The 15,212-nt window shown below is 36.8% G+C and overlaps 1 protein-coding gene across 5 annotated transcripts in view; it reads left to right on the top strand.

Moving 5' to 3' along the window:
• The window catches only part of phactr2 (phosphatase and actin regulator 2), a 53,203-nt gene that overhangs the window by 11,517 nt on the left and 26,474 nt on the right, over positions 1 to 15,212 (top strand). The window contains exon 1 of one of the 5 annotated variants that reach the window (XM_028469468.1): positions 11,560 to 11,803. The exons of 3 other annotated variants lie outside the window; for them this stretch is intronic. Coding sequence is in view for 1 of the 2 variants with exons in the window: in XM_028469466.1 (XP_028325267.1) it covers positions 11,945 to 11,990 (46 nt within the window). In the remaining variant the exon portion in view is untranslated. Of the gene's footprint in view, positions 1 to 11,559; positions 11,991 to 15,212 lie in introns of those variants that run through there. One more of the 5 variants, XM_028469466.1, reaches the window with a different exon arrangement.

Raw genomic sequence — 15,212 nt, 5'->3', positions numbered from 1 at the left:
TGTGTTATTATTTCTCTCTCTCCCTGTATTCATCACAAGAGTCGACAGAACTGCTCCCAACTCTTTTGTCCCCATCTCTTTCTCTCTCTGTGTCTTTATCTGACTCACTTGGACTTTCTTTCTCTCGTAAGCTCTCCGCTGTCTGGCAGGATGTCAATTATTGATTTATACTAGGCTACATTTTAGCAGTAATGGTGGCGTATGGGTTGTAGCAAAGAGAATACAACAAACAGGAGATCAGGTTTCAGATGGAGAAAGGGAAAGAAAGAAACAACAGTAACCATGTACATGGTTTTTGATGGGGGTAAGAGGATGTCAGGTAGTTTTAGGTAAGACACGTCTAAACCTTCTATTATCCTTAAGGTCAATGTGACCCCATTCAATGCATATCATTCAAAAAATAATACTTGATTTGTTTGTTTTTTTTTTTGCTTCATATATCATCAGTTTTTCTAATTTGATGGGTACAATTGATTAAGCATAACATTATCATGTTTTTTTTCCCCCAATGTGCTGAACACATATTGCACGCATTGGTGTTTTTCTGGGGTCAATCTGACCTAAAGCTGTTTTGGCTGTGTAAAACTTGTGTCTGTGTGACCCATGTGTGACCTTACATCCCTACACCAGTTGATACATGACATGAGGGCTAAGGGCAAAGTGTTTGAATTATTATAAGGCTGCACAACAATTTAGTTCCACTTCTTAAATTCAATACCTTTAAAATGGTTTAATATGTTTTTTTTTTTTTTTTGGTTTTTAACAAACTTTAATGTTGAAGTTTCCAAACACTTGTGAATTAATGGTGCACTGCCTTAAATGTGTAATGGTGTGATGAATCCATTCTGATTGGGTGAACTGTGACATACATAAAGCATTGCTGCACAGAAGGAATGAGACAAGGCTGCCATTTATTTATTTTTTGTTTAAAATCAAAACATAAAAGATAATTTACACATTTATCATTAAGATTTTTTGGCGTGACTATTATTTAGAAAAAAACTATGACTAAAAAGACTATGAATCATGGGACTTTTATTGTGTCTGTCCAGCTCCATAAATAAAGACTTTGTGCATTAAATTGCATTTTAATATACTAGCGAAGTGCCCGTAGGAAGTATGTACTGCTATAGAACAGTGGGAGGTTTAATATTTAGCTCTGTAATATAGGCTAGCATACATCTGCAGCTTGCTGATAGAGAGAGAGAGAGCGATGTGTGTGTGTGTAGCTAAATGAACTGTGCAGAGCATAATATTTAGCACTGTAATATAGGCTACATATATATAGTGTTAGCCTATTTTATTATTTTTTATTATTATTACTCACCTTGGTTACAAACGTTGCTCAATGAGGACACCTGCTGGTCAATATTTACGGGGTGTCTTTTTTTGGATATTAGACCCACTTTAGTCATTTTTAAAAGCCCTTTGCGCAGTCACACCTGTACTCCTTATCCTGAGTTACCATGACTACCTGTCAACACTGAGCTGTTTTGCAAAGCTGCATTTAAGACAATTTTATGAACTAATTTATGAACGGTATCATTGCTGTCCAAACAAATCCAACGTTGCACACCTTTGAACCAAGCAGCAGCCATGTTGAAAGTCTCAGGTCAGTCTGAGCCTGAGATATTTGAGGAACAGACAGACAGACACACAGACAGGCAGAGATTCCTTGCTTTATAGATAGATAGATAATCATATTGAATGTATATCCTTTAATGAAATGGATCCCGGGGTAAATTCTAAAAGTAATGAAATAAAACATGTACAGTAGCTGGCAATTCAAGTTGGTTGCAACACGCCAATAACCAAGAAAGAAGAAGTAAAATGCTTATATTTGAACTAGATCCAGAGATTACATGACAACTTTTATTCCCTATTTTGCTTTTTAACTGTCAGTGAAAAAATACAAAAATATTGTACATTTAAATCACATATGAATAGATTATTGTGTTTAATGCTTCAGATGTTTTGAATCGGTTGTTTGTAGGCTTGCTTAAAGTGTTTGGTCAGTATTATATTATATTATTTTGTATTATCAGGGGTGTCAAACTCATTTTAGTTCAAGGGTTGCAGGTTTTAGGGAGGAAAACAAACAATTTCATTATTCATGTGCCCAAGCCTGCAATCCCAGTTATAAATAAGACATATAGTATGGAAGGCATCAACAATATCTAAGAATAAGTGACAGATACTTAAATGTCCTTTGGTTTTTTGACCAATTTTTATTTAATTTGGGGAGATTATCTGGAACAATTTGAGAAATGTTGCAGGATTTTAGAAACATTTAGAGTTCTTTCAACAACTGAATTATTTATATGTTTTCTCTGTCATTTTCACTTCCTCCTGTGGGTCGAATCAGATGCTCTGAAGGGCCGGATTTGGTCCCCGGGCCTTGAGTTTGACACAGGTGGTATAGCAGCTTATTTTAACAATGAGAGGCTACACAGCCCACACACACTCCTCTAAACTAATGAACCCTACTGAATATATAATGTGAGTTTTGCTGGTCATGTAAGATTATTTATCATCAGACCCGCCTGGATAAGCTCAATCTGCTAAGAGAGGCTGTTCTTCGCATAGTCACACTTTACTGTTATGACAGTTCCTGGCCTGTTCCCCTAACACACATAAACAGATACATACAGTATATATCCTACATTTTTTCTTTGTTCTTGTTTAACCTTTTTTTAAAAATTATTTCTGTTTTTAGATCTATGCGTGAACTATTATAGGACTGATCAATGCCATAATAAATTACAAATAAAGTCTAAATGAAAAGGGGGAGAGGACTGTTTGAAGAGCTCTGGAAAAGTACGTAGCACTTAAACAATTATTACCTACGTTCTGCTGAGGCTACCACTTAATATTTGATGACTCTCTTCCTTCTTCCTCTTGGCCTTTGTCCTCCTTCACCTCTAATGTCTCTCCTTTTTGTTGTTCCGGTCAATGAAAAGGTCAGGCTCGCTGTTATTTTATGCCATGGCAAAAAAGACTAATTTACCTTCAAACAAACACCAGAGTTTAAAGAGTTGCCATTTCAAGCTTTGATGCTGCATAAAGTAAAAGAATGGACAATATGGTAGTGATCCACACTTTAAAATCAATTAACTTTAGGTATTTGTTTTTTTTTTTCTGCATTAGAAAGTGACTAACTGTAAAAGGAGGGTTTGGCTTCTAATGGAGATGAAATAAACTCACCTAGGCCTACGTGCATAAGACTTTTTACTTTTAGGTTACATTAGCTGCATGAAAACCATTAAACTTAGATTTACTGTTTGCGTGTTTGATGACTTTTATTCTGAATTTGTATATCGTATTTTTAATTTCCAAATGATCATTGAGGTGACTCGAGCATGAAATGTGCTCCATAAATAAAGTTTGGATTGATAAGACTTTAATTACATAGGAAAATAAACAATCTGAATGTGTAAACACACGGATATATGAATACTTCAAAAATAAATCAATTGTAGGCCTACATTCTGTTGAATCATGTCAAGACTTTTATGAATAGTCATAAAGATACAAAAAGTTACCTTGTATTCTTTTTTTTCCCCTCTGTATCTTGCACCATGAGAGTTGTCTCTTCATTTCTTTGTACTTTGTGTTTAATGAATGACAAAAAAAAGCATTATATTCTATATTATATTCTATAAAGTAGCCACTAGATGGCAGCCTTTGCCCTAATATTGTTTCTCTGGCCAAACCATTTCCTTTTTTTTTTTTTTTTAAATGTGTCAATCAATGTTACTTTTCATTAACAAATGTAATAGCTATATAATTTCATTTGACTAAAAGTGGATGAAGACTAAATGCAATATACCCCCCCCCCCCCCCCAAAAAAAACAAAAAACAAAAAAAAAAAACAGAGTGATAGAATAGAACTGAAAAAAAAACCTAGAAGGAAATACTTTCATGGGTATTGTTGACAGTTCCTTTTATCAGTGGCTTCGGTTGAGGTAGAGCAAAGTTAGTGTAACGTGGAGGGTCATGATGTAAAATGGAACAATCAGAAGAATTTCCACATGGGGAAGTGAGAATTATACACTCGACAGAGTATTGCATGTTACTTCTGATATAGAGGTCCTCAACCTGGATGTCGCCATTTTGGAGATAAGCAGCCGGTTTACAAACAGCACACAAACAAGCAAATCCCGAATTTTGAGAGGAAATGGTGAAATATTGCCGTGTTTTTGGCTGTATTAATCAGTCAGACCGTATAAAACATGTGGAGTTTTATAGACTGCCAAAAGTTATAACAGATCAGGAAGAACAATGTCTGCATTTTATAGTCAGTAGTTCTACATCTGGAAAGCAGTGACATAAGACTAGCTCACCGTTGTTGCACCAGCTGTTATTGGTGTTTATGCAAACACTGCCACCTTCATCTCCCGTCGTGCATTTAAATGCAGCTTCAGGTAGTCCAGTTTGTTCTCGAGGGAGTGGCCATTAGAACACAGGATTGAAGGAAGCGGCATTCTCTGAGGATTAGCTTTTAGCTTGGTTGCTAGCCCCGCTCCTGCTTCTGATCACACTGCTTACGTCGCCTTACTATTTTAGAGTCGGTACGCTGCAGGTCCACTGTGAAATTGTTAGAACTGATTGAGTTATCTACCAATTTACAGTATATCCGTCGCTAACGCAAGCCTCTGCAGCCGCAGCCGACCTCCAAACTATAAGGTCTTCCGCTGTGTAGGGCTTGGTGAAATCCAGGTAGTTGAGGATATCAGGATACTTAATAGACGGAAGACTCTCCGGGTCGTCAATGATCCAAAACAAGGAAGACGACTTGTGTGGATCTGCACCACCAATAAACTGTATTTTTTCCAAATATTGTGCCCTTTCCTGCGGACCAATTCCTTCCTGTATGCCTTTGCATCTAAAATGCATTTTGAGGAGCTTTTATGTGATTTATCCATCGCAGAGTACACTTCTGTGAGCTTCCAACATGTAGCGTCAACAGCCGCTTACCTCCAGCATGGCTGCGCATCCGGGTTACTGCCCAGAAAGTGATGTCGGTGAAAACCCACTATAATGGGCTTTTTTACTATTGTGATCGTGTGTGTGTGTGTTTGTGCGTTAGACATTATCTGTCAACAGTATTAAGTGAGACTTTGCATTACACATTTTCGTGTTTCTGGGCACGAAAAATACACTTCAGTTGGAAAAAAGTCAGACTGAGATTTGACCATACGTCACACGTGTAAGATGACCAATTTAACCACTGCGCTGACTCAGCTTGCATTACAAAGTTGTGCTAGTTTGATGAATAACTTCCCATTTAAATACATCAGCTTGAATTGACATCCATGGAGCACAAAAACAATTCATGTGTTTTACCACAACGAAAATCGTGTCTTGCAGGACAACAAACCTGTTGAAAACGTGCTGTCACGCACAAAAAAAAATAGGTTATTTGCATTTTTGTGACCGTGTCACGTTCTCCCACGACATTGCGTTGAAAGTTTAGGTAAAAATGACCTTATATTTGACGCCATGTTAAAGCCCAGTACTGATCAAGATGCTTCCTAATTTTGTGTCTCACATATAAACTCAGAATGCATCATTCATTCATGTTTTGTTTGTATTTTTTTCACGGTTCCTTCGTGTTTCATGAATGATTTGTTGTTCGTGGTTCATTTGTGTTGTTCGTGGTGGTTCGTACGCGACTCGCTTGTGGTTCATTCATGTTTCGTGGTTTGTTTCGTGGTTCATGGACTAATAATGGTTTGTCCCTCGTTCGTTCCTGGCTTGTTCATGTTTCATTTGTTAGTGGTTCTTTTGTGGTTCATTCCTTGTTCGCTACTGGTTCGCTTGTAGTTCATTTTTGGCCCGTGGTTCATTCATGTTCCATTCATTCTTCATTTGTTAGTGATCCATTTGTGCTTCGTTCGGGGGTTTGTTCCTGCTTTTGTTCCCATTTCATAAAACCATGAACAAACTACAAACTGCCAACCACAAACCATGAACTATAAACCATTAATAAAACCATGATCCATGAATGAACCACAATCCATTAACACAAATGAACAAAGAATGAATTACTAGCTACGTACAAGCCACAAAGCACAATTGAACCATGACCAAACCATGAAATAACCATGAACCATGTATGAAACACAAACCACGTACCATGAACGAGCCACGAATTTAAAAAACTAACAAAGCACAATTGAACCATTCCTAACAATGAACTTATAGGAAAACAAAAACCAGTAAATAAGCAAAAATTAAAGCTGATATCCGGAGTTTCTGAGAGTACATCTCGATGTCCGGCCCTCAACAGCTCCAGTTCCTCCCCCTCCCTCTGCCAATCTACCAGAAGCCACGCCTCTACTTTTATGCATGCGCATTGCGGAACATAACAAGGTTGTATCGGGTCGCATTGATATACCTGTAGGTCTATGGGTCAGGTAAGAGCAAAAATCATATTTACCTGTTTGCTGTTGTGACGCGCGGCCTTGTTTCCGTGCACAGTTCCGTATTCACTTTGAATGACAGTCTCAAAAACAGGAAGTTGAAACCTATTGGCTGGGCACACTTGGCGATCGTTTCCATTTGTATAGGGGTCTATTGGACGAAGGAGGGACTTATATACATTAATGTATATAAATGACCACAGGCAGTAGACCGTAGTAAAAGATGAGTTAGGTATTTTTTCTCATTTCAAAAGAATCATACATTAACATAGATTTCTCAGAAACTCCGGATATCAGCTTTAAAATGTGTGCTTCCTAACTTTTTGCCTCTCATTGCAGACCAAATTCTTATAACATTGGTTATTTTCAATATTTTCTGCATTAGTGCTTTATTACATGAGATATTTTTGATTTAACACGATAAAAATGATAACATGTGGTTTTATTCTGTAAACTGGTGGTAAAATTAAAGACACTTTTTTTTTTTTTTTTTTAACTGCAAATTCCTCTGGCAAAGCCTACCTGAGACATGACCGAGCAAGACCAACTTTCTGTCTTTATTCAGGCTGTCTCTCTGTTGAGCTCACTTTACTGCACCTCTCTTGAGTTTTGTAGTTTTAACCAATTGTGCATGTTGTTACTGAACAATAAATAAATAATAATAATAAACTAAATACTGTAACCAAAAATATACTTATACATAGGCACAGTAAGACAGCATTAGTTGCATTTTTAATTCCTCCGCTGTTGGTTTCTATGTTAGTCATGTTGTTTTTGCACGTGTTGCACATGCCCTTAAGCATCATCTTCAAGGACTTTTTCACAGATAGATGCAGTCTTTACTCTGAGCTTCTTGATTTGTTCGGTTTTTCTGTGTTTTACGGTCAGATGAGCAGCCACTTCTCTAAAGGCTGCAGGACTTGTTTGTCTCCAAGCATAGACAGTGTGTTTTGCTCCTGACTGATCAGTATCTCAGCTCTAAGAGTAGCACCGTGTGACCATTTAAGTTTTAAGCAAGGCAATAACTCCATAAGGCAACAAATGCAGTCAGTTACAGACTGTACTGACCCTCCAAAGCAAGGGTGTCAAACTCATTTGAGTTCAGGGGCCAAATACGGACCAGTTTCAGCTTAAGAGGGCCACAGATTTAAGGTTGGAGAGGGCAAACAACATTAATGTGCCCTAGTTTACATTTCCACGCGTACATGATATACAGTATAAATGATAAAGTATGCGAGTATATCAGTCCCTGCAGGATATTCTCTTAAATCTCCACTCAAATTTTGTGAAATTTGTCAAATAATTTGAGGAAATTTGCAATATTTTGGAAAAATTGAGGAAAAAATTACTGCTGTCATGGTCATGTGATGTAAAAACTGGAAAACTGAGCTCTGCAAATATTGCGGATTTTTTTTGTATTTTGAGGTGCTAAGACATATACAACTGAATTAGTTTGTAATTTACAAAATATTTCATGTTTAAAAAAATTTAAAAAATAATTCGAGAGGGCCGAATTTCATGCACTAAAGCAGTGATTCTCAACTGGTGGGTCGGGACCCAAAAGTGGGTGGCGGACCAGTTCTGGGTGGGTCACGGACAGCTGGTCAAAAATAAATAAATACTTAATGTCTCTCATGTGTTTTATTTTGAAAGAAACTTTTTTTTTTTTTTGACAGGCACACTGTGAAATGCATGTTGTGCATGAAAATATATAGATTTATATAAATATTTTTTTAAAAGATTCTGTATGTGTGTTTTCAACAGTTATTTTTGATAAATTAAATTTGGTCTGAAGAATTCTTAAAAAAAAAAAAAGAAAAGTGGGTCACGAATTAATGATCGTGGTCCGAGGGTGAAACCAGTTGAGAACCCCTGCACTAAAGGGCCGGATTTGGCCCTCGGGCCTTGAGTTTGACACGTGCTCCAGAGCATTATTCATCAAACAGTACTGATAAGATAACAGAAAAGCACTAGATATAAATCATACCCTGAATAGAAATGTGTTTCAAACTCAAGGCCCGTGAGCCAGATTTGGTTCATCCCAGCACCAAACCTGGCCCGTGACTGACATCATTTTGAAAGGAGTGAAACTAACAGGGAAAACAAGCATTAGTGCTGTACACATGCAACACGATTCCATTCAGTTCTTGATGTTTTTTTTGTTTTTCTATTGAGTCTATTCTTCTCTTTAAACTGTAATAAATAATTTTCATGTACATATGATAAACCAGTGCTCAAAAATGTCAGTTATATTTTGGTCGAATGTGGCTACTGCAGGGCTGGCCTTCCTGACAGGCAACACAGGCGGCCGCCTAGGGCGCCATCTGCTGGAGGGGCACCAAATCGCACCGCCCAATTATTTTTATATTCATTTATATAATTTTAAAAGGTATAATAAATGTGAAACACACCCTTTAAAATCACTCTACATGTTTTGTCTTAATTGAATATTAATATTCAAAATCTGTAACTATACCTGCTAATCTTCTGCACATATTTATATATATTTTATTTTAATTATTGTTCTGTTCTATATAATTCTATTGTGTTGTTTACACATTGTGTTGTTTTAAAAAATTGTGTTATTGACTAGTAGTAAAACCAAACAGGAAAGTAGAAATTTCCTTCTACTGAAACTTTTATATTTTATTTAAACTTTTGATTGCACTGTTTTGCATTGCTTTTGGATTTTGCACCATTTTTGTTAATGTTCCCTCGAGACATTTGCACTATACCTGTAGGTGTTATATTGTATTACAGTGCATTATTCTAAATTTTAAAATAGATTTTTTCCAATTGTTTGTTGTGTCATAGAATTGCATTGTTTTGTCTTGATATTTAAAATAAATAATGTGTACAGTGTGTATAGACTTGGAAAAAAAACCAAAAAAAAAAACTTTATCTATTTTTATTTGTTCATGGAGCCACTGAACCAGAAAGAGTTTGAACTCCTGCTGAACAGGATGGAGTGGGTACAAAAAATTAATGAATAAATGAATTAAGTTCTTTGTGACTCACTAATTGGTTCCATGTCTCTTACAGCCACATTCCCCCCACCCACCCACTCTTATCTGTCAATACTATTCCTGGATGTTTGCTATCAGGACCCACAGCTCTGCATCACCTACTCACACACCAGCTTTGACGTTTGCTTCTACGCGTCATTCCAGAAGACTATTGTTTGAACCCTAAAAAAATAGGTTAATGAGACAATTTGTTCAAAACATAAAATCCAACTCTAAGCATAAAGTCCTGAAAATATGTCTACGTTTTACTTCAAAGTAAAGGTTGTTGCTTTCGATTAATCATCATCATCTCAATCTGGTATTAGTAAATTAATAGATGAATGAATAAATAAATACATGTGTTTCATATAAAATGTAACCAAAATTTGTATTTTCTAAATAAAAATAAACACGAGAACCAAATAGCTGCTAATGTAAAAACAAACTTTTATTTTTTTAATGGTAGGTAAAGCAATACTAAAAACTGTGAGTTTAAGTTCAAGTACATTCTCTGGCTCACTTTGATAGTCAGTTTGCAGGTTTTCACTGGATATAATTGTGAACTAAGTTAGCTTGATTAATTAAAAAAAAAAAAAAAAACAAACAAACACAATTGTTCTTTTTATAATAATTCAGTGTTATTTTCTTAAATAAATGAATAAATACATATACGAATGTCCTAAAGTTTAATGCAGCTTAGGTTACTTATACTTACATGCCCATAATAGGTTGAACCTAATAAAACTTTTGTGTACCTTTTGTTTTGATTTTATGCAGTTATCTTGCAGGATGTCCCAATGATAGTAAGGAAGCAGCATTCCCAGGAATTAGGTGGATTGGATTCCATTATTATTATTTTTTTTTCAAGGATTTTAAATTCTTGCTATTAATATTGTCATTTATCTTCCGTAATCACCTTATTATGTACAGCTTCACAGAATCTGTTATTACCAACTCACAACAGGCACAATGAGGGTTACACCCTGGACAGGACACCAGTCTGTTGCAGGACAAACACAAACAGACAGACAAATACACTCTGATTAGCCAGTTATCATACACGTTTGTGGATTTAAAAAAAAAAAAAACTATATATATATATATATATATATATATATGTATATATATATATATAGTTCAGCTCCACAGAAAGCCTGGTAGTGAGTAACCCTTTACAATCAGGTTTGGTAGCATCCTAAACAAGCAGGATAGAGGCTCTCCAGGACCAGAATGGGGCACCCCTGGTCAAACTAATGGGGCTAAATCTGGCCCATCAGAGTGATCCAATCAGGCAATAGGAATTTGAACAAAGTGAAAATTACAGGAAAGAACTGATACATGTTACTGAGGACTTTGCATATGAGTTGATCAGTAATAATTTTTGAATGGATAATTTATTATATTTACAATGTAGGTGATATATATATTGGTTGACGGGAGATTTTTAATCAGGCTAAAATGAGGATAAATAGAAAATGAAATAAGAAAATGGATGAACACCACTAAATTACAACATAGTAGCTGATGGACTAACGTGTGCTTTAAAAAAGGGCAGTGGCTATTGTACAGTAGACTTCAACATACTGACTTCTATCCGCCCATCATTGGCCAGTTTAGGTCACGTGACTAAGACTAAACCTAACCCTATAACTTAAGATGCTACGTACTTAATTCAGGTCATAACCCAATATGGCAACAATTTTTAGGGTTAGGGGTTAGGTTTAGGGTATGGTTTAGGCTTAGTCACGCGACCTAAACTGGCCAACGACTGACCTATCACGTGACCTAAACTGAACAAATATAGGCGCTGCGTACGGATAGAATGTTTGTATATTGATACGGCAACCGTACGGATAGCCATTGCCTTAAAAAAAAGGCCCATTAAAATAAATAAATAAATAAACTTTTCAATCAAAAAAGTTTTCTTCAATCAAAAACAAATCTTTCAGACGCAAATAATTGCATTTGAACACTTTTTTCCTTGGATTGAAAATATTTATTTATTTTTATAAGTACACTTTTTTGATTGAATTTGTTTTGTTGCTTTAAGTGATTTTTTTTTTTTTTTTTTTTTTTTAATTGAATAATAAAGACACACGTCTACCTCCATAGTCAGGTTTCTTGTGAAAGAATCGGTAGTAGATGATCGGTTTTCTCTGGTGGAGCTGCTGGAGGTGCTGGAGCTCAGGGTGTCGGAGCTCAGCCTTTGACCCCGGCAGCGCCTCTAATCTGTGGGGGGAATTAGAAGCATTTCTCAGCTGCTCACACTCACAGGACCAGGAGGAGGGAAGAGAAGGGAAGTTACACCGTAGCAGCAGCAGCAACCGCAACCCGTTCACTTCTACCAAAGTTTCCAGCCACTCAGCCATCACGGTTTGAAACTTTTTTTTTTTTTTTTACTGTGGGGTGAGATGAAGTCAGAGAGCGGCTGCGGACGGGGCGTCTGCGGGGAAACGAGGCCGTGTTAGCGGGGTTCGGAGAGGAGGAGGTCCCGGTCCGGGGCTCGAGCTGAATATGGGTCAAACCGCGGTGTCTGCGGTGTCACGGTCGTCTGTGAGCGGTGAGTGTTCGAAACAAGTAGTCCGTTACTTTACCCAGGAAGTGTGTTTCTATTTCCCGGGTGAACTTTCTATAGTTTTTTTTCTCCTCTCCGTACACTAGAGGCTTCACATCAGTGTAAAACCTTTAATAATGTGTGCGAGCTTTGAGTGTTTCTAAAAATGTCACCGTTCAGCTGTTGTAAAAGTCGTCAAACAGCCGGATTTGAAGGCGGCTGTAGTGTTGTATAACCCAGCTGTGGTTTATAAGGCTTCATTGTTGGCGCTGGGAAATAAAAGGGTTTATGTATTTAGCTGCGAGTTTGACTCTAGTCCAGATAAAGTGCTTAGTTTAAAACGAAACAAAAAAAAAACCAACTTTTTTTTTTTTAATGTAACTGTGCTCAGAAAAATACAGTGGACTAATACAAAATTAGAAATACGGGAAAATACTGTTAAAATATTTAAGGGAAATTCCAAGAAAACAATACTGTACATCAAATGGTAAAACACAATCAAGCTTTGGGTTCCAAGTGCGCATGCGCAAGTGTTTAGGGACTAAAACGTCAAAATTATAGGTGGGACGATATACAGAGTTTACGAGACAAGACAATATACGACATGATACGTACATTTTAAAGGAATAAAGACCATAAAATACTTTTTGAAAAAATAACCATGCTTTTATTCAATTAACAAAAAATAAATAAATAATGAATTAAAAAAGTAAAGAAAATAAATACAAATAGATTAATAAGTAAAAAATAAACTACACGTAAATTAATAAATTACAAATCACTGAATACGTTAAAAATAAATTAATTGTTTGACAGAATAATAAGTATTCATGCCAATCAAGTCGTCATCTTAACAAGGAACGGTATGCTTCTTTTTTGTTTTTTTGAATTATTTAAAGATTGGGTGTAGGTGATTTACATCAGAGTCCTATAGTTGGGTCGTATATTGGTGTTTTTAGATGCTGGATGCTCACTGACATACGTATGTTTGTTTTATTGAACTATTCATAAATGTTGGAGCCTTGTAAGGACAATTTTGCAATTCTCCAACTCTTACAATCTTTGGTTCTAGCAAAGAAAAGTTGTATTCCAACATGTTTTAGTTGATTAGGCAAGGCAAGGCAAATTTATTTGTATAGTGCATTTCATACTCAAGGCAACTCAATGTGCTTTACAAGATAAAACATTCAATTGTTTAAAATCAATAAGAACATTTAAAATCATCAGTAAAATCAATTAAAATCATCAGTAAAATCATCATGACATCAACAACATGACTAAAAATTTCTCAATCATATGCAGTAGAGAAAAAAAGTGCCTTTAACTTTGATTTAAAAATGTTCACATTGGATGCTGACTTCAGCTCTGCTGGCAGTTTGTTCCACTTCTTTGCAGCATAACAACTAAAAGCAGCATCACCATGTTTACTGTGAGCTCTGGGCTCCACTATCTGACCTGTGTCTATAGATCTGAGAGACCTGCTGGGTTCATACCTGACTAACATGTCACTGATGTATTCTGGACCAAACCCATTCACAGATTTATACACCAGCAGCAGAACTTTAAGTCTATTCTGAGGCTGACTGGGAGCCAGTGTAAAGACTTTAAAACTGGAGTAATGTGCTCTGACCTCTTTGTTCTGGTTAAGACCCGAGCTGCAGCGTTCTGAACCAGCTGTAGCTGTTTGATGCTCTTTTGGCGGATTCCTGTCAGAAGACCATTACAATAGTCCAGTCTGCTGGAGATAAAGGCATGGACCAGTTTCTCCTGATCTTTCTGAGCCATTAAACCTTTCACTCTGGAGATGTTCTTTAGGTGGTAGAAGCTGTTTTTGTGATCGATTTGATCTGACTGCTGAATGTAAGATCTGAGTCAATCAGAACACCAAGGTTTTTGACTTGGTCTTTAGCTTTTAAAGATCGAGACTCAAGATAATTGCTGACAGCAGTCCTCTTTTCCTTGTTACCAAAGACAATCACCTCCATCTTGTCATGGTTTAGTTGAAGGAAGTTTTCACTCATCCAGCAGTTTACTTTTTCTAAACAGTCACCCAACACCTCAATGGGACCATAGTCATCTGGGTTCAGTGATAGATATAGTTGTGTGTCATCTGCGTAGCTCTGATAATCAACCTTACAGTTCTGTAAAATTTGTCCTAAAGGAAGCATATAAAGGCTAAACAGAAGAGGTCCAAGAACAGATCCCTGAGGAACCCCACAGGACATTGGTAATCTGTCAGATTCAAAGTTTCCAATGCTTACAAAATAGCTTCGCTCCTCCAAGTATGACTTTAACCATTGCATTACTTTTCCATTTAGTCCAACCCATGTTTGCAATCTGTGCAACAAAATTGTATGATCTACAGTGTCAAATGCAGCACTTAGATCCAACAGAATGAGAACAGATACTTTTCCTGAATCAGTGTTGAACTTTAGCTTCATTGTTCATCTGTATTTCTTGGGAAGTCAGTTTTGTGTAAACATTTCACATCCCCTTTAATGTAACTTCCTGGATACAGGAAGGCACATGTGACTCAGAAGTTTAATAAAAAAAAAAAAAAAAAAAAGAACTTTTTTATGATGCTGTCAGCATTTTAAAGTCAAACTCAAACCATTTTTGCTCACCTAAGCCAAGCTGCTCAGACGCTCAGTTCTGTAATAATGATCTATATGCTCTGCATGGTTGCATTATGGGTTACATAATATTGTTGTGGCCTGCTTAAAATGCTGATTCGACACTTCTTACAATCTGGAGGGGAAGTGTGTCAGTCTTATTGAAAGATCATTAAAGCAACGTTTTTATCCTCCGACACAGGGTAACTAACGCTGTCCAGCTGCAGTAGTTTTTGGTGGTGGTGGTGTTGTTGTTGTGATTGGGTCAGGCCCAGGCACTGGTCCCAGTCTCTCCACAGTTACACTGAACTGTGCTTGTTTTGTTTTCTCTGGAAACACATATGGAAGAAATGACCAAAGTGTTAAAACTACAGTTAATGCCCAGTGTCGCCCCCCCACTCTTCTTCTTCTTCTCATCCCGCAGCTCTTCCACCTTCCTCTGTTCCTCACACTGTCCTGTTTTACTCATTTTCATTTGCTCACATCTGCTCATTTTCACAGTACATCCCCTCTTTTCTTTCTTTTGCCCCTTCCCTCCGTTGCTCATTCGATGCCTACTTCGTCCCCAACTCGCATTAAAGGAAGGAAGCCTCTCCCTCTTCTCTTCCCCTCCTCC

This window comes from Gouania willdenowi, chromosome 15, assembly GCF_900634775.1.
Source record: "Gouania willdenowi chromosome 15, fGouWil2.1, whole genome shotgun sequence".
NCBI lineage: Eukaryota > Metazoa > Chordata > Actinopteri > Blenniiformes > Gobiesocidae > Gouania > Gouania willdenowi.
This window is presented reverse-complemented; position numbering and strand designations above follow the sequence as displayed.